The sequence below is a fragment of the Nansenia antarctica genome (assembly GCF_963989245.1).
Source record: "Nansenia antarctica genome assembly, chromosome: 6".
NCBI classification, from domain to species: domain Eukaryota; kingdom Metazoa; phylum Chordata; class Actinopteri; order Argentiniformes; family Microstomatidae; genus Nansenia; species Nansenia antarctica.
Window position 1 is genome coordinate 46,492,164 of NC_137676.1, and position 19,543 is coordinate 46,511,706.

The 19,543-nt window shown below is 39.3% G+C and overlaps 3 protein-coding genes across 4 annotated transcripts; 2 read left to right on the plus strand and 1 right to left on the minus strand.

The window, feature by feature from the left end:
- Nucleotides 1-2,212: 2,212 nt before the first annotated feature.
- Nucleotides 2,213-6,489, plus strand: atp5pb (ATP synthase peripheral stalk-membrane subunit b). Its single transcript, XM_080535324.1, has 7 exons — nt 2,213-2,326; nt 3,174-3,210; nt 3,329-3,474; nt 3,693-3,856; nt 4,138-4,263; nt 5,709-5,888; nt 6,244-6,489. The coding sequence occupies exons 1-7, from the start codon at nt 2,299-2,301 to the stop codon at nt 6,316-6,318; spliced, it is 756 nt and encodes a 251-aa protein (XP_080391450.1). The 5' UTR covers nt 2,213-2,298; the 3' UTR covers nt 6,319-6,489.
- A 375-nt stretch (nt 6,490-6,864) lies between these two features.
- On the plus strand, nt 6,865-14,952 carry eps8l3b (EPS8 signaling adaptor L3b). Of its 2 annotated transcripts, none has more exons than XM_080535271.1 (21): nt 6,865-6,994; nt 7,154-7,190; nt 7,673-7,737; nt 8,312-8,382; nt 8,494-8,558; nt 8,720-8,878; nt 9,184-9,333; nt 9,557-9,714; nt 9,840-9,976; nt 10,267-10,400; nt 10,540-10,660; nt 10,786-10,856; nt 11,199-11,273; nt 11,444-11,589; nt 12,040-12,256; nt 12,483-12,514; nt 12,654-12,747; nt 12,881-12,997; nt 13,314-13,399; nt 13,499-13,631; nt 14,067-14,952. In XM_080535271.1, the coding sequence occupies exons 3-21, from the start codon at nt 7,697-7,699 to the stop codon at nt 14,106-14,108; spliced, it is 2,049 nt and encodes a 682-aa protein (XP_080391397.1). In that variant the 5' UTR covers nt 6,865-6,994; nt 7,154-7,190; nt 7,673-7,696; the 3' UTR covers nt 14,109-14,952. The 2 variants fall into 2 exon arrangements, with proteins under 2 accessions (XP_080391397.1, XP_080391398.1); XM_080535272.1 differs by having other exon boundaries at nt 9,223-9,333.
- Nucleotides 14,953-15,002: 50 nt separating this feature from the next.
- On the minus strand, nt 15,003-18,400 carry LOC308159520 (glutathione S-transferase Mu 3-like). Its single transcript, XM_080533326.1, has 8 exons — nt 18,254-18,400; nt 17,865-17,940; nt 17,627-17,691; nt 17,423-17,504; nt 16,177-16,274; nt 15,979-16,074; nt 15,763-15,873; nt 15,003-15,571 (listed from the first exon to the last, which is right to left on the minus strand). The coding sequence occupies exons 1-8, from the start codon at nt 18,287-18,289 to the stop codon at nt 15,476-15,478; spliced, it is 660 nt and encodes a 219-aa protein (XP_080389452.1). The 5' UTR covers nt 18,290-18,400; the 3' UTR covers nt 15,003-15,475.
- Nucleotides 18,401-19,543: the final 1,143 nt, after the last annotated feature.

The window sequence follows — 19,543 nt, forward strand, 5'->3', positions numbered from 1 at the left end:
CTCTACTCATTAAGGATTCAGGTGTTATCTTCCATCTATTAAGATCTTCTCGTATTTTATTTTCAAGGGCTTGATAATTGTCGGTGTATAATGTTGTTATATCTCCAGTGAGGTAGATTCCTAAATATTTGATTTTCTTTGCATCCCATTTCAACTTGTATTTTTCCTTGATTTCCGAATCTATCTGTTCTCCAATTGTTAATACTTCACACTTACTTTCATTTAGTTTATAACCAGAGTGTTTACTATATTCTGTAATTGCTTCCATTAGGCTTGGTAAGGATTGGGCTGGTGATGTTAAATAAACAACCACGTCATCTGCATATAATGCCAGTTTGTGCTGTTCCTCTTTTATCGTTATGCCTTTGATGGTATTATTTTTCCTTATACTTTCTGCTAGTCCTTCCATGCATATAGCAAATATAACTGCTGAGAGTGGGTCTCCTTGTCTTGTACCTTTATAGATTGGAAATCTTCTGGATATTGTGCCATTTACTTTTACTCTTGACACTGGATTTTTATACATTCCTTGAAGCCATTTATTAAAATTCTCATGAAATCCATGGCAGGCCTTGTAAGCTATTATGGTGTAGTGTGTAAAAACTGCAATTACACATGTCAAAGAGAATGTCTTTTCAGTTTAATTGAGCACACCACAAATGAAGCCCTTGACAACTACTTGATAACCACTTCCGTACATGAAAGCACATTGATGGTGTAGAGGTGGACAACATGTCATGAAGAATGTGGGGCCTCAATCAATTAGTCAATGAAAGACACCTGGGAGCAGCAGGTGAAGGTATTTTCTTTAGATAGGCCTACTCATTAAAACATTTTCACGTCTATCAAATGTTTGTCTTCTTTGATGAAGAAGGACCAAGCAATTTTGCATTCATTTATAATAAAATGAATTTAAAATAACAACCATAAACAAAATACATAATTAGTATAGTTATGCTATATCCAAAACCAGCTCAAATGCTTAAACTATACACTGATCAACCTATCTCATAGATAAGAGATGGATATATATTTTGTGATATCAAGTCAGTCTTTTAAGCAGCCTATGTGCATATTCAATATACAAATGTGCCCACTCCGGTCATGATATCTTGTTTGATTCCATACAATATCTGAGTGAGCAGCAAATTTGATCAAATGTGGCCTATATGTCAGTTTTACTATGCAGTTGATAAGACTGTAAGTTGTCCTCCTCAAACTTGAGAAATATTTCAATAAAGTAAGTCAGTGCAAGCATTACCACTGAAGCAGTTGTCATCAAAGGTAACGTTTTGATGCCTAAAGCAATCTTCTACCAACAGTGCATTTCTAGCTTTGGCACATTAGATAACATTATGGAGCTTTGGAAGAGAATGTAAGCATGGAGGCATTAAGATAGAGGTTTTAGATACAGTAACTGTCAAGTTATTGTATAGTGCAAGTTACCTGTTCAGTCATTAAGATGGTCCTGTCGGTGTCTTCTCTGACATGTAGCTTTTTCTGTGTTTTATATTTGACAGGAAGTAAGGGGAACGCCGCCAGTGTGTTCCTTATCTCACCACCCACCCACATTAAAACTTATGCCACTCTAGGTTGGGCCCTCAGATTAGAGATAGACCTTGCCAGTTGCCTCTGTAATTGGGGATAGAATGTTTTTAAGGATAGATTTATTTTATTTTACCCCAGCTAGTGTTTTGGATATTTTATGCAGACACAAAGTGCAACATTAAAGGTGGTTTCTTATGCAAATAATTGCAGTACTTGATTTGAAGTAGGCTATAATCTAGTCAATCAGTCTAAAGCTAAACATCTAACCCAGTGTGCATGTGTGTGTGCATGTACTGAAGTTGTTATTTGTTGTTGCATAGCCTATAGGCCATCCCTGACTCTTGGCTCAGAATAATTTAGTAGTGTATATAATAGTGCAAAAATGTTAATATTATCCTGATTTCTGAAGGCCATACAAGATTTTTTAAGTTGTCGTGACATGACAACAAATACATGAATTAACGAAAAATAAAGACACATTTGTCACAGACAATAAAGAGACAATTTTGCACTTCCTTTCATATTCATCAAGCTTATTAAAGTCCATGCCCTCTAGAAATCTATGTAATTTGTGCCATCTAGTGGACACAAGTTTGAACAACAGGATGATGAACTAGAGGTCAAAGTCACACAATCTCGCGTTATTTGACGAGCACTCCTCCATCTTTGTGGCTCTGAGCAGAAGAAGGGCACGGAGAAGCAAAGGTGCCCAGTAAAGCAGCAAAGGACTTGGCACTTCTTCGTTCAACCATGCTGTCCAGGCTCGTTCTCCTTTCAGGTAGGACATTTTATAGCTTTGAAGATACGAATGAAATAGTCATTGTAATATCATTGTCATTGTATGTATGTCTGGCTGTTAGAAGTGAATGTGAAGCTGAAGGGTAAAGTGCAGGCCTCATACATTGAATGACCAACACATGCTAACCAAGCTAGGCAGCTAGCTATTTAGCTAGTCGTAGCGAATATAGGCTACAAGCAATGAACACAGAGAGCGAAAATCGCATAGATCTATCTATACAAATGAATGTCATTCACAGAAGCTTTGCAGGGTATTGTTGTTGTAAGGCTAGTTCCCTGTAGCTAGCTCTGGTCTTGGCCAGACAGCAGTAATCTGCCCTTGCACAGTGTGGAAAGCTGCTGTGACTCGAGTCTAGCGAATGCAACTTGCGAGCTCGCAACTGCACTACTGTTAACATCACTGAGTGTTTGTAGCTCAATTGCAATGCATCTGACAGTCACGTCAAAAACATGAATTGTTTCAAGCTTATGGACAATCGAATTATGTTGGCATGCTAACTAGTTTAGCAAAGCTGTCATCTCGCGCTTGACAGCTAGCAGCATACCCAGCTAATGGACATTGCACACAAGTCACAACCAGACTGTTTGATTGCATACGGTGACATTAATCATATATTTATCTCTACCACTGTTGATGGATTTGTTGTTGTTGTTGCGAATTATGACAAAGGGGGTAAAGACACTCCCCGACCTTTAACTAGATAGCTATCTTGCTGGCTACCATGCTAATGTCACCTGTTTCCTTGACAGTCACTTGTCATTGACATTCAACAAATTTGTACTTATCCTTTTAAATTATTGACAGATTTGTTTTCCTCCTTTTCCAGCCAATGCTGTCAAAAGCGGTGGTCCCCTTGGAGCTGGGTATGTGCCCTCATCTCTTTTTATAAGTTAAGCTTGTTTGTCTGAGATATTTGCTAGACTTTCTGCATTCTCTATGTATCATTTCTATTAATGCATGAATGTCACTGTTTTTCCACAGCATGGTCCAGTTGTCCCGTTCTCTCCACGCGTCTCCTCAGAGCTTGGCCCCAGTACCCCCTCTGCCAGAGAAGGGAGGCAAAGTCCGCCATGGAATCATCCCAGAGGAGCTCTTCCAGCTTCTATACCCAAAGACTGGTGTCACAGGTCAGTAAAGCTCTCCCAAACCACATTCCACTCTCTGCCTCAGATTTGAGTATAGTCTGTACCTAACTCCTATGTGTCTATTGTATGATTACTAGCCAATGACCAGCTTTCCCTGTTGCTATGCAGAGGAGTATTTGGGTAGAATGGTAGGCTCTTGGGCTCTAGTGCTACGGTGTCTGCATCAGCCATCATGCTCACTCCTGTTCTGTGCTCCCCAGGTCCCTACATGCTGGGCACTGGCCTCCTCCTCTACATGCTTTCCAAGGAGATATACATCATCAACCACGAGACCTTTGCTGCTGTTTCCATAGGAGCTGTCATCATATACGCTGTCAAAACATTTGGCCCAGACGTTGCAGCTTTCGCTGACAAACTGAATGAGGTGGACCATCTGTTTCAGGAGTTTTGCGCTGATCACAAAATACTATACTATTATTATCTATTTTTTAAAATAAATGTTTGTACCTATGAGCTATTTATAGAGTATGAATTTAGCCATTCCAAGCACTTTTAGGTGTTTTATGTAGTTGATGTACAGTAACAGGTCCACGCTGTTACTCCATATATATATATATATATCCCCTTAGTTCCCTCCAGTAAGAGTTATGTTTATAGAAGACTTCTGGTACCCTGCCCCTCTGACACAATTGTGTGGGTTTGCAGGAGAAAGTAGCCAAGGCTCAGGAGGTGAAGGACCTAGCCATGACAGGCCTGGCTCAGGCCATTGAAGAGGAGAAGAAGGAGCAGTGGAGAGCAGAGGGACGCCAGATGCTCTTCGATGCCAAGAGGGTGAGTAGTGACCAGGTTTACGGTCTGGTTTAAGTAAGACGTGTGTCAAAAATGTCTCACAGGCGGAAACTAAATCCCGAACAACAGTTCCTTCAAGTGTCTTTTGGGAAATATTAGTTATTTACGAGATAGATATTTTGATGGATAGTGTGCTAGATTGATAGACATACCTATTTTACACCTTTTTATTTATCTATCTATCAACTTGCATCGACAACGTCACAATGGTGTGTTTGGCGCAGGGGTTAAGGCAACCAGCCAGCTAGAAGTCCGAAGGTTGCCGGTCCGATACTTGATTTAATTTAATGTTGTTGTTTTTTTACATTTGACCGAAGCCTTCATGCAAATCGATTTACAATATATCTGTCTAAGTAAGTGAATCATCTATCCATCAGTAATCAATCAATCCAGGGTCCAGTTAGAAGAACATCATTTACTAGTCAGAAAGGCTTCAAACACTATTGTAATCATGTCAGTTCTCGTAAATTAGCCTACACCATAATTTTATAGCCTACATACATTTTTAGATTAGATTCAACTTTATTGTTATAGAGTACAAGCATCAGACAACGAAATGCAGTAAAAAGTGTGTCAGAAGAGGGATTTGAACCACCATCTTAAAATGACAATTTGATACCATGGCAGCAGTTAATACCACTATGCCATCGTGACGATATGACCGTATATAGCCTGCAGCTGATATCACCACAGTAGTGAATATTCATTTATTAAAATATGAACATAAAACAATAGGTAGGGGCTAGTATGACCTACGCATTTAATCGGTCAACAATTTCTTGCCAAACCATTTCCCTCGCCTTGTTAATTGCAGCAGTATTAAACTATTTTACATCTTATTTTTCGTCTTCATGAAGATCAATAATTAGGACCGCTGCACTTTCACTTTCCAGTCTAGTATCTTCTTTAGTTCCAGTCTAGTATCTTCTTTAGTTCCAGTCTAGTATCTTCTTTAGTTCCAGTCTAGTATCTTCTTTTCGATATCGGCTCTTCTGGGCTCCTTTTGCCTGCGAGCACGTGCCGAAATCGAACATTTCCAATTCGGGCTTGTGTGTAAATTGATGACACAAGCCTGATTCTCATTCGAGGAATCACTTGAGGCTTGAATCCCAATCGAGAGTTGCCTGAACGAGGCTTTCCTTTTAATCACGAATATACTAATCAACGTACGTGGAATACCCCCCAGGGACATCCTTATTTACCAGTTTTCATAGTGCAGGTAAGAGTTTATTATTGCCCTCACTTTCACACCCGTCTAACCGATAAATCCTTGAAGAAAAATAAAATACAAAATTCAGTCAGATTAGCTAAGTTTCAGAGTTGAGAACATTGTTGATTGGGGTTCAATTGGGTTCTTCTCTCATACTGTACATGTTCAAGACTACATGACCGTAGGTTATGGTTTGCTAATGTTTTTTCCCCTCCAGAACAACGTGGCTGTGCTGCTGGAGACCAACTACAGGGAGAGGATTCACATGGTGACCAATGAGGTGAAGAAACGCCTGGACTACCAGATCGCCATGCAGGACCTCAACCGCCGCATGGAGCAGGAGCACATGGTCAACTGGGTGGAGAAGAATGTCGTCGGTAGCATCACCCCCCAGCAGGTGAGTGCCACAGCCACCTAGCTTAGCAGCTGTACCCGCTGTTGTGTAAATAATGGAAATGTTGCTATTCATAGTATTCAAGTTCCCATTTTAAGAAACTTTGTTTGACAAATGATTCACCAGGGGGGTATTCCATCAACATCGCTAAAGGAAAATCCAGGCTTATTTTGATATGTCTTGCGAGAGTTAAACAATAAGGCTGGATTTTTTTTGTAAATCTTGCAGGATTTATCAAAATAAGAACTATTAGACACTTAGGTACATTTCTGCGAATTTTCTCAAAATTCCCTTGACTCTTGACCTCAAGTTTTCGTTTTGATATGGACTGACTCTGTATGTGTTTTCTATCTTTCAGGAGAAGGAGAGCATTGCAAAGTGCATCACAGACCTGAAAATGCTGGCTAAAGCCTCCCAGGCCAAGGCTGTATAACGATCAGTCTTCAACGAAGACTCCCCATAATCCCCCAACTCATTGTCCTTGAGACACCAACTTTTCATTACACAATAAATAACCTATTTCCTCCTAAAGATGGTCTCTGTCATATTATGAATGTGTATATACAGATCAGCTCATGGTTAAAATAAATGGATTGCTTATTCACTAACCTTCTAGTTTGGTGTTATTTTCAACCACATTATGATAACATTATTATCCTAAATCGGTAACTTTGTCTGCATTAAATATGTCCTTTTCTTATCAAATTTGGAGATGGTGGTCACACTTACAAATGGCTTGATAAGACTGTCACCTGTGGTAGGTGTACAGGTTACTTGTACTGTTGATAAATCAGAATGTTAGAAAATTGCAAGACAGGTTTATGCTTTTGCGTATTGTGATCCACTTATGACCAACTGAGATCAACAGGATATATTGCCAGGCGTTCCCAAACCTTTGGACTCATAAGGACAAGCACAGAGATTTGTTGCTTTCATTCCAACCTTAATAACCCATCTAGAACAACATGCTGGACTAGACCGTGACGGTCAGATGAACTTTGATCGTGGCAGTTCCAAGCAGGAAACCAAGGATATTTGCTCTCTTCAGCTGAGAGCATGAGAGGGTTAACAAAGAAGCAATTAACTGAAGACATACACCACTTTCACAGGTAAAGGGGAAATGTCTGGTAAAGGACCATGTAAAGAATGAGCTTTGTAACAACTGTGTTAGTCATTTGCGTAGGGTGATATTGCTGTGGTGGAACGGTGGGACTGTGAGTTGGTGATCCAAATCTTCGCTTTGTTCTGTGTTGTTATCCATTTTAAAGGAAGACGGTAGTGCTGTCGTGATCAAAACAATTTAAGGTATGTGTTCTGAGGTTTCACATGCCCTTTTTATAATGATTAATAATCAAGATACCACCTCTTCTGGGATCAGTCACACACTCCTAGTAGTCACTAGTCAAATATTTTTACCGCTTTGGTATTAGATACTACCAGTAGTGATCACTTAACAGTAACTCATGACATTAGAAATCAGTTGCTTTATACAGCACCTTATCCGTAACCTGTTCTATTTGTATAATTATGTTAGCGATGGTATGAATAGATGGGATCGTAAGTGCTTATGCTATGGTGCTCCAAGCACTTGGCAGCCCTAATATCCTCATGAGTATTCTATGTATGATTTGTACAACATTGATTTGGATGTTCCTTTGGGACCATTATTTCAATGGAATCTGCATTTTTTTGTAACATGAAACTCAGGGGATTACTCAGAGCGTAGGGTGTGGGTGCTTTCAGTGAAACACTGTCATTATGTATCCAATGACCTTTGCCTTTTGCAGACTTGTGACATCGCGATAAAAAAAATGTATGGGAATAACGCCCCCTTTTCCTATCAACAACCAAGGTAGAGTACCAATAACGTTTTCATAATGTTAAGTGGTAGGCAGCACAGTGATACAGCAGAGATTTGATCAGCCTGATATTGTGGACATCTGAATCAGAATCAGATTCACTTTTTTATTACACTCCGACCCCCTTACTTATTATTAATAATAAGTAAGTAAGTAAACGTTTTTTATTACACCCGACCCCCTTACTTATTAATAATACCGTAATAAGTAACATAAGTAAGTAAGTAAAAAAAAAAAGTAACCCTACATTGATAAAATAATAAAGTGAACAAAGTAAAACAAATAAATCATAATTTGTTTAAGATTTTACAGTGGCTTCATGGCTATAAATACTGTAGTGTGGTAATCATTCATCTATCTAAAAAATGTGCTGACCTGAACTCTATGACCCCCTTATGATGTTATAATGACTATTGGTTTTCTATTACTTAACATGTTTACATGTAATGGAATCAATGGAATAGTCCCAAAAGTCATTTAATGAAAACTATACTACATTGATTCAGGTCTGATACAGTAGGTACACAATGGTACTGTTTGACAAGATGACTTGGGTCTGTGTTATAGAGGTTTCCCACCAGAGGAGACCCCCTCACAAAGGTCCAACATGTCCAGGCCCAGTGGCAAATCCATATACAGTGAGTTCAGACAGCAATCACTTTTACTTGTGGATACACAGCATGACCGTCATATTTCTATAGACCATGTTATCAGTCTTATAAGCAGTAATGGTTCTTTCACATTTTCAGTGCAAAGGAGGGAGTATTCCGAATCAATGAACAAACAACCTGACAACTTCCAGTATAGAGTGGAGGTAAGGGCCCTCTACTGTATGTTTTATCCAATAAAATGGCTTAAAAGACTATACATGGTGAATACTTAATGTGGTCACTGTCCGTCAATACTAGCAGCCCCATTTAATGATGTTCAGTGAAGTTGGTGGGTTTCATGCTGTCCTGGTGTCTCTCTGGCTAGCACCTGTTCACATGTGAGCTGGATGGCCAGGAAGTGAGGAGCCTGGATGACTGTGTGAAAAGGCTCCAGCGACTGGACGCCAAGGGCCGTTTGTGGGGCCAGGAGATGATCCTGGAGGTCCAGGGGGGCTACCTCCAGCTTACTGACATCGAGACCAAGGTACTGTGAGCAGATTCATAGTAAAAAAGAGAGATCTCTCAAGTGATGTCATAGCCAAGCTATCTGTATGCTGAAATCTGGTAGTGCAGTGGTAGTGCAGCTAATAGTATTTGGCACATGCATGATCCCAGAGACCGGGCTTGATAGTTTAATAAAGTGTTATTAAAGTGCTGGTTGTAAATCTTAGATTTTCAGCTTGACCTCATCTGTGTCTAGGAGACTCCATAACATGGTCATTTTCAACCACCATAGTTCTGTCAGTCTTCCAGTAAGTTAACTTCTCCCTCTGCTTTGTGGTCCTGTAGGCAGAGTTGGAGTCACTGCCTCTGGGCTGTATTTTGCAGACCAAGGCTGTGTTGGACAGCTGCGTCTACAACTCCCTGCTCACGGTCACGGTGCAAGAACGCAACAGACGCATCCCTCAGGTCTTTATGTTCCAGTGTGAGGAGGTCGGGGTGAGTCAAGTTTCGCCATAACCTCAATTTATATAGACAGGCAGAGATTAGTGTGAATTACTGAATTATTAAGTGCCATAGTAATTATAGTAATTCATAGCTTATCATCCCCCACATCGCCTGGAAATCTTGGGGACATTTTGAGCCAATCGATGTATTTCACATCCCTTAGGGAAGATAGTCTTAGATAGATGTGTTTTATTAAGTCATGTTGTTCTTCCAGGCAGAGACCATCACGGGAGACCTGGACAAAGCTGTCCAGCACAAAGGGGGGGATGTTGAACCTCGTAGAGATGTTCAACACAGAGGGGGGAATGTTGAACCTCGTAGAGATGTTCAACACAGAGGGGAGGATGTAGAGCCCTACAGAGATGACATCAGGTAGAGTATCACACATAATCACGTCTATCCCATAATAGGATAAATTCATTGATATATTTCTTGGAAAACATAAATGTGTTTCCAAGACCTAATGCCACGTTGCAAGCTGTTTCTTTGTTTCTCAGGAGCAATCTGGAGAATATCATTGGCCAGCAGGTTGCTGGAGGTTTCCGGCAACCCGGGCCTCCTCCTCGTATGCAGCCAGAAAGAGACCCCCCTCCCCTAGACCGCCCCGCCCCTCAGTGGGACAACAGGGAGTATGGTAAGGCTTGGTCTGAAGCCAGAGTCCCTTCAAAATGGAGGTAATAGGAGATGCTGCTTTAGAGGCAATCCTACCGGTTTCTCCCTAGCACCTAATTCATCAATAAGTCATAGATGGCTATAACTCATCTGGTTACTCAGGTCTACACCAGTCCGTCAGCCATTCTCACTCAACATGTTTGGGAGCATAAACGAATGCACGTGCGTCCTTTATATTGAACTGAAATGAAACCATCCAAATTGTTTGTTGCCAAACGGTAAGATGGCCTTTATCTTTTTGTGTATGTCCAGAGAGTTTTTCTCCCCCTCCAAACGACACTCCCCAAGAGGATCCCATCTACAGTAGTGAAGTGTATGGGTCACAGTTCAGGCAAGAGGAACCTCCCCAGCCCCAGCTTCAATACACAGACACAGAGAGGAATGTGGTCAGTGCTGCCTCTGTTCCCCCAAAACACATCAATGCTTTCTATGTTGATGTACCCCCTTAAAATAGTATGTTTTCAGTAATTTGATATAATATAATAAAGAAGTATACATATCTACAGTATGTATTTCTTTGTACAGGATATCTTTAACCATGTGCTGAATGATGTTGAGTTATTCATGGGGAAAGTGACAGCTGCTATGTCTAACGAGGAAAACATCAAGAAGAAGAAAAAGAAGTGGAAAGGCGCAAAGAAAAACAGTGGGTTGTCAATTTATCAATTTGGGAACGTCAGCTGTTAGTTAAATGAGAGAGACTAGACAATTAGACAATCTGTTGACAGCAATCAACAGGAAAACACGTGATAAATTTGCTCTTTCCTGCAGCTGTCAATTTGCCCCCTTGGGAGGAATATGTCTTGTGTCTCCAGAAAATTAAGTATGGATTCAATCTGCTGGTAAAGTAATCTCCTCACCAAACTCTAAATGTTTACATGAACCTATCCTCCGATTTCCATAGAAATTATTTAAATTAGTAAAATATGCTTACTGATTTAGTAACTCTTAATAATAAAACTTTAGTTTTAATAAACTTTAATAAAAGTTTCTTGGGGTTGCCTCAGATGGTGATATCTACAGTATTTCCCACAAGCCAGTTCATTATTGCAATGGTTACAAAACAGCATACAAGTATTGATTTTGGTTCACTTTGTGTGTTGCTGGGAATCAGTGAGATATACTTTCAGTGGTAAAGAGTGTGCTGGATCAGCTCTGTGATCATTGGTCCTTTTCTGTGACAGGGCGAGCTGGGTGCTGAGCTCAGCAACCCAAGTGCTTCTGACTTTGTCCACAGCCTCTTCTCCATCGTGCACATGGTAAGTGTCCCTTTCTAAGACAGTCATTGACTTATTTCGAAATAATTGATTATAGATTTCTTATTCAAGGCATAAGTCACCTCAGTTCACTTTGTATTTCAATACAAACACTGTATTTATACAGCTGATTGCCACACTAATTGACAGTTGCTTCATTGTCGCTGTTCCAGTTGGTGTCTCACTACCCGCCTGACCTGCCACCCTCGGTGCTCACCCCTCTGCTGACAGAACCAACCCTCATCCTCCTCAGTCAGGTAGTCAGCCCAGAGGAAGACCAGCTCTGGAGCTCTCTGGGGGACTGCTGGAACCTCCCCAGGTAGGCTGCCCTGACATCCCTGTATCTCTGCCCTGAATACCCACTATCCCTGCCCTGATACCCCCTATCCCTGCTCTGAGTACCCCACTATCTCCACCCTCAGTACCTCTATCCCTGCCCTAAGTACCCCGCTATATCCACCCTCAATACCTCTATCCCTATCCTGAGGACCCCCTATCTCCCCTTCAGTACCTCTACCCCTGCCCAATTTTGGTCACATTGTACAAAATTAACCCACTCACCATGATTATCCTCTACATCCACCCTTATCCCGAGAGGGTATCGCTGGTGTCCAGTAAGTTTATCAAAACCAAGCAAAATCACAAAATAAGTGTTGGTACCCTTCTACAACATTCCATTTACATAAAAAAAAAAGATCTGTTTAAACAAACAGATCTTATTCTTTAACAGGAGAGAAGACAAACAGTTTGGTTTCTTGTATTACCACAGGTCTAAATGGCCAGATGGCAACATGATCCCACCCTACATCCCAGAGTTCTATGACGGCTGGCAGCCCCCCATGCCTGTCCCCACCAGCCCAGCCTCCCAGAGCAGGCCCATCAGCCGCAGCAATAGCCAGCACATCCCACCTGCCTCGCAGAACGGACAACTGAACAGGAGTAACAGCCAACACCACCCACCCAGAGGGGACATGCAGAGGCAGGAGGTACAGCTGTGACAGGGGACTCACAGTCCAGCAAACATGCAAGGCCAAATAACTAAATCATCTAGTGGCCTAATACCTAAACTACTCTAATAATTCCCATACAGTAGACAAAGATGTGTCTGAGTGACAATGACCATATAAAAAAACTACTTAATTTAATGGATTCTCCAAAGGCTGTTGTATGCTATCCTATTGTCTAATTGTTGAATTTCTATTACTTTTGTAGCCCATGATGAACAATCAATGGGGTCCTACACGGTATGTTTGAAAAAAGGAAGTCCAATTGTTATTCCATGTACTCCAATAGTGGAAAAGTCAGTAATGGTATGTTTTTTTTTTCCTTCTCATTGAGCATTTGGATTTCTGTCACATAGTATTTGTGTCCTCTACATTTTAGCCAACATGAGCCTCCCCTCTACATGCGTGTGATTTACGATTTTGTGGCCAGAAACCACCAGGAGCTGAGTGTCTTGAAAGGTGACGTGGTCCAGGTGGGTCCAGGAGGGGGACGTAAAACTAAGACAGGAAAAGTCGCTAGATGGGTTGTACCATTTGAAGATACAAGATCAGAGAAAAATGGTGATGATACAAAAAACTTTTTTTCCCCTCTTTCTGTGTTTATAGATTGTGAACAAGTCCAAGCAGTGGTGGATAGTACGTAATGTTCGGGAAGAGGAGGGCCACGTGCCTCAGAATGTTCTGGAGCCCCTGGATGGGGGAGAGCCATGGGAGGATCCCCAGGTGAGCTGTGACCTTGTCAGACCTGCAATCACTAGTCTGCACTCAGACTAGTGATACACCCTTACCTCCTGTTACCATTCTGTATCCGATAATGACTGATCCCTGTATTACTTAACCATGAGTTGCGAAGATGAGTGTCTCATTGTGGAGTATTTTTAGTATGCCGATCGTTGAGCTGAGTGATATGGCTTTTGATATTATAAACAGTCTGTACTGCAAACAGGGCAGCTGCTTAAGTACATTTGAAGGAATGTAGACTACTTTAAGGGATTTGAATGTGGCCCACTTCTCAAAGTTGATGTTCCCTCTAATTCAGGAAATGCACTCCGCTCCACCCCTCAACATGATGTCCAGACCTGGAGATGTGAAAGCTTGGCTTGAGTACAAGGGCTTCTCAAAAATGTGAGATATTGCATAAAAACTTTCTTTTACCAGTGGCTATTGTAGGTTGATGTAATAAATAGATCTGTTGATAAATCCCATCATGTCTTGTATTTCCAGGACGGTGCGCAGCCTGGGTGTGTTGACCGGAGGGCTGCTGCTAGGGATGACCAAGGATGAGATAAGGACAGTGTGTCCAGAGGAGGGGGGCAGGATCTTCTTCCAGCTTCAGGCCATCAAGTCTTCCTTAGCAGTGAGTCTCTTTCATACAAATGGTGTTAGCAATCAAGAAAAACAGTAAATCACCCAAAATATGCAGACAACAAAAATGTAATTACGAATTGTCAGTTGAACAGTTGAGCAATTAAAGTTTATATGTATGGTGTAGAGATTCACTATAATTGGAGAAATAGCTATATGCTCCAAGGATTTTTATTTTATTTTTTATCTTACTTAATAGATGTGTTTGTCTTATGTAGAGAGCTGTTAGCTGTTTGGCAAAATGGTGCTTAGCATTTGCATTAAGTGTGAAAGCAATGAGAAATGAAGAACTGTTCTGCTAAAAATGTTACTGTTCTGCTCATGTATGTTATTGTGGTGGGCATGTGGACTCATACAAATTGAGGAAAAACTGCAATGAAAGCGTTTAATTAATGATAACCTGTCTTTGCTCATTCATCCCTTGCAGCTTGCCAGTGAAACAGGACATGGCCATTATAATGGACGTTAGACTCCTGAATGAGGAAGCTACTTGTCTCCTAGCAAATTTACAATTTGAAGAAGAAATGGCTTCTAATAAATTGACTGCCATTCAAAATGACAACAATGTATTTAACTTTAATTATTGAATCATATCATTTGTTGATTCAAAGACACTATACTGTACCTTCCCTAGAATATGCCATGCGCACTCAAGAGTAGACACTTTTAAAAGGGTAATATCTGTGTGTGATTATTTACTTTTGTATTGTTGTAGTTTGGAATTTCTTTCTGCTTCCCTTTACTCAATCTTGCTGATCAGATGAATGCGGTATGTTGTATTATAGTTTGTTTCAGTAATTCTGAATATTAGCCTCATGGGGAGTTTTTCAGAACATTTAATTATGTTTCCCTATTAGATTTATTTTATACACCATTTTAAAGCTATCATTATCAATTGATTCATTGATCGTACTGCATGAAAACTATATTGACTGCAGCATATGACATGGTAACATATAGATTTAGTTCAGGTTTGTCAATTGTATATTTCATAATTCTTATTTAGAATATTCTGGTTATATTGCCCTGAAAATAAAACACATATTGTGCACAATTACATTTTAACAATGGAATTATTTAATATAAATGTTCTGGAAAACAGTATCAAGAGTGGAATGCTTACAAATGTGATATTGCCCTGAAAATGAAGTACATACTGTGCACAAAAGTGTTTAATCATTTCCTGAAAACTTGTTTTCGTTAATTAAAAAAGAACATGAGTTTTCTCTTCCACTCAGATGTTTGAATATTAATATTGTGTATTATCTTGTTATTTTTGCACCTCATATAATTTGTCCTGGTGATGTGATATACCCTGATAAATAAAGTATATTCCTTGCACACAAGTGATTCATAATTTCCTTTATTTAAAAAAAGAAAATAAATCATACACTCATCATACATTTAGGGTCTGTAAGTGTAATTCACTACTTAACTTTTCACTTGTCTCACTTTGAAACAGTACACGATTAAAAATCATAAGTCAGGAAAATAGGTGCTTTTAGTCATGTAAATAACTAAGGATTATCAAAGACTGATTTACATAAAATTATTTGGACCTGTCTAACATTTCGATTCACACTTCCACTGATAGAATATAGTGGGTTTAATGTATATTGGCACACTTGTTGGGCTAGTGTCCTCTGAAATCAAAGAGTATGTGATTCGTTTTCAGTACCTAATCGTTTCCAACTGGTTATTATTATTATTATCATCATGTCCTAGATGTATTAGTCACAAAACTGAGTGCAGAACTAACAAATTATTCAATATCCATTTATCATCTAATAAAATGAAATGGACTAATGTATAATAATGTTTCCTATTCATTGGTCTTCATTCTTTCTTGTTTCCCCACTTAGCCATCTTGTTATTCACAGGTGTCTTTATGAATCTGCTTGATTTCATGTAGGCTGCAATCTTCTCCAGACCCTGTTATGCAAGACAAAGTAGTTGCTGTAGTTATCAATACATAGGGCAGTGCTCTCAATATAGTATACAAGATGGGGACTTTCTTTTACAATGTTGGATCTAGCTGAAAATATTTTCTTTTTTTAATGAAAGGCATGTGACAGCATTATCATATATAAATTCAACTGCCTGTAGCTGAACAAGATCCTGACCTCAAAATGGTCCAAGAGTTCCTTGAGGTTCTTGAAGTCATCCAGGCACTTAGAATCGAACATACGGTGTTGATCCAACAGCTCATACATAATGAAGTCTACAAATGTGATCTGTTTGAGGGGAGCAACGATAGGATGTGACCTTCGATAACAAAATATTCCATCATATTTAGTGAGAATATAACTCTGCACTGGAAGATTTGAAGAAATGCATACCTTGTCACCTGCAAACCACTTGTTACTTCCCAAGAACTCAGAGAACTGCTTCAGGGTACCTGGCAGCCTCTCCAAGTATCCTGGCCTCATTTTGTCCTACGGTCATAGTGAAAACAAGGGTGGGAACATATATAGCAGTATACTATTAGTATCAGATGTGTCTTTGAGAGTCAATAGCAAAGCTATTGCAGTACTTACAAAGTCAGTGTAGCACAACATCACAAAGCCATTGCGGAAGTCCATGGACTGGTTCTCTATGAGATCAACCCGAATCTTCTCATCCTCACTCTCCCCACCTAAAAGAAGATGAGTGCAGAGCTATAAAAAGCTATTGAGTAGCCTGAGACTACTCAATTCAGTATATGTGTGATCAAACATGCAGCAGTGTTTTCAATAATACTAGAACATCCATTCTACTTTTGTGTTTAAAATAGACATCAGTTAATACCATTAGGTACCGTGTAGCCACCAATTCAGTTGGTATTGCTTGAAATTATTATCGGTCTTATACCAGCTGAAGCCATTTAAAATCTAAAGATTTATGTGGAGCGTAATAGCACTATGAAACTAGAAAAAGAAGTTCCAGAAGAAACGTTGTGGGCTTGCAAAGTCTTATTTTGGTCGTGGAAAAGGTTTAAAGATGTGTCGATAGATAGATTAGCTGGGTAGTAGAAAGAAAGTGAGTGTCTTATTATGGTAGTGGATAAAGTTAGATGGTTTGGTTGGTCAATAGATGAGAAAAGGTTAGTTAGATAGATGAGAGGTTAGATAGATGAGATAGGAGAGTAGGGATCAATGCGAGTGCGGTAAGTATAGATATAAACATTTGAAGGTAAATTAGTATGGGTTAGAAGGTTAGATAGAATGTTGTATGGTTAAGAAGTTCAGTGAAGTGGGTGTAGAGTTGTTTGGTTAACCGGTTTTAAGAGTTTTTGGAGTTACAAAAAGCATAATTGTTTAATAGATATCAGAAAGCTTTTATCAGGTTTGATGATGTTTTTCTTGATAGTTGAAAGAAAGTGAGATAGGTTGGTTAATTGGATGGATGAATGGATAAATGAAAAAGAGGATGGATAGAAAGATCAAAACAATTAGGAGGTTAACCAGTGTGGATTATACTGAGTGAAGCAGTATTGACTGGTGAAAGGAAGAAAGGATGATGCTAGGTAGTTGAAGCGTTAGATAGATAGAAGGTTGGAAAGATAGAAGGTTAGACAGATAGCATGTGAGAAGGTCAGATAGATAGATATAGATACAGTATATACAGTTCAAGCTAAAATGATTAGGCCAATCAATAAAATCAAATCAATAAAATATCCTAATCAAACTTAGTGGACATTTTGTCTTTATTATTTAGGAAACAAGTGCACTATAAACACTTGGTCATTTCCATGGAGAAATCAAGGGTTTTGTCTGATCATTTAATGTAATTACAGACACTTACAGAGGTTGTGCTTGCGTGCAATGTATCTCATGATGGCATTGCTCTGGACTATCTTCTTGTCCCCATCCTCCAAATAGGGCAGCTATAAAAAAATAAAAAAGAAAAAAAAGAAAAAAAAGAAAATAAATCAGTGGTGGTATATGGTAGCAGACAGAATCTCCTAGTTCAATGTAGCCTACTTAATACAGGGGCTACTGTACTTACATTTGGAAAGTCCATTCCAAGTTTGTGTTTTTCATCAAACCAACAGCTTTTATCATAGTTTGGAGCTGTGTTATTAGAAGAAAAAAAAAAGTAATACAAGTCAAGTCTATAATTAAGGTTCAGTCAGATAGAGCCAATCCATTCTAAAACATGTTTAGTACGCCCATCAACCAGTGCATTCAATAAATGTGTATGTAATCTACAGAATGCTTGAATGCCTTATCAATTAAACAAGTACCTTCACCACATGCGTACAATTTGTCCTCATATTTAGAGCCAGTGTACTCCAAAAGAAAGCGGATAGGCTGAGCAAGCTATGGAGGAAATTGAAAGACCAAATTTCAACAAATTGTAAGGACGACTATAGCTAGAGAAATGAATGAATGAATGAATGATGCTCTTAATTGAACAATGAATGATAACACGTGTTTGTTCTTATCGACGGCTACAACCCGGTTACATAACATTGCAACCGAGTTGTTGCACAATCTGATTCATAAAATGTTAAATGTGTGGTAAATCATACATAATATACAGCATGTCAGTCTAAATATCTATCAAAATATAGCCTAACGTAACTGCATAACGTTGTTCATTGACTGTGCAGCAACATCAAACTATTCTTACCCCTCGAATGTCCCAATAAGCCAATTTCATAGCCATTTTGTATCTGCTCAATGCCTGGAGCGAGAAAGAGTTGATTCTGTTATCAATAGACGAGAACAGAGAAGTAGGCTAGGCTAGGCAGCTCCTGAATCGTGTCGTTTTTTTTTCTTCTCGGTGGAATCTGTCTGTGTAGGCTAAAGCACCGCCCCTTTAGGAAAGTTATTTTAATATTTGAAATGTATTTTAATTTAACCTTTCGCAGCGCACCCTAGCGACGTGAAGGCTCAGACAACTACTCAATTTCTATTATTCTGGAAGCTCGAGCTCTAACTGCAGGATTTCATTAAGAAAGTTGATGATAGTGCATAAGTAGGCCTATTGTTACCGCATTATTGATTAAACAGGAACCAGAGGCATATGGTGCAGTGTTGCTGCCTACTAGAGTACATTGGTTATCACAGTCCAATAGCCTAAGGTCATTATTAAGTCATTCCACCAGGTCATGAATCAGTGACGGTTTCTATAAATAATACATGATGCCAGGATGTCAATTTGCCTTCTACATAGGGGTTTTGGACATAGCCATAGGACAATTAAGTCTAAGGTCTAATTGCTAGCAATCATGAATGGATCTCTCACTGATATGAACATACAAACAGCAAAAACTAATCAGCAGGAGAGCACAATGCCCTTGAATAAAGAACCAAATCCAACGTTTTTCCGTCAACATTTACTGGGAAAGTAAACAAATTACACAACTTGGGGTGTGAGGTTAATTTATAGGAAAATATGTCTCGAAACGGTTATTGTCGTATTAGTATCGCAGTATTGACCTAATAATGTCACTACTGGTAATACAAAGCTTGTGATCTTCATTATTATAGGGGTTGGCACTGTCTGAATTTGAGTCAATATTATCATTGGGGTCCTGGAAACACACAAGATGATGATGATGATGATGATTATTTTTACAGAAATCGACAAAATATGACGTAAAAAAAAAATGAAACTACATTTGCAGTGTGTAAAAAAACAACAACTAAATTTGCACTGCATAGTGTGTTAAACCGGATTCAAAATCAGATATGGAGTGGGGAGAGTTCAGGGAGTGGTGTAAAATGCAACTATATGACAGCATTTGATGATAGTCATTACATATAATGAGATGCTAATGTCAGGATGAATCAGAGCCAATAATGTAATACACAGTAGCAGCTTAACACTGGAAACAACACAGAGTAAAGTGCCTTTATGCCACCCATGAACATGAACACATGAACACCATAAAGACCAAGGAAATATTGCAAATAC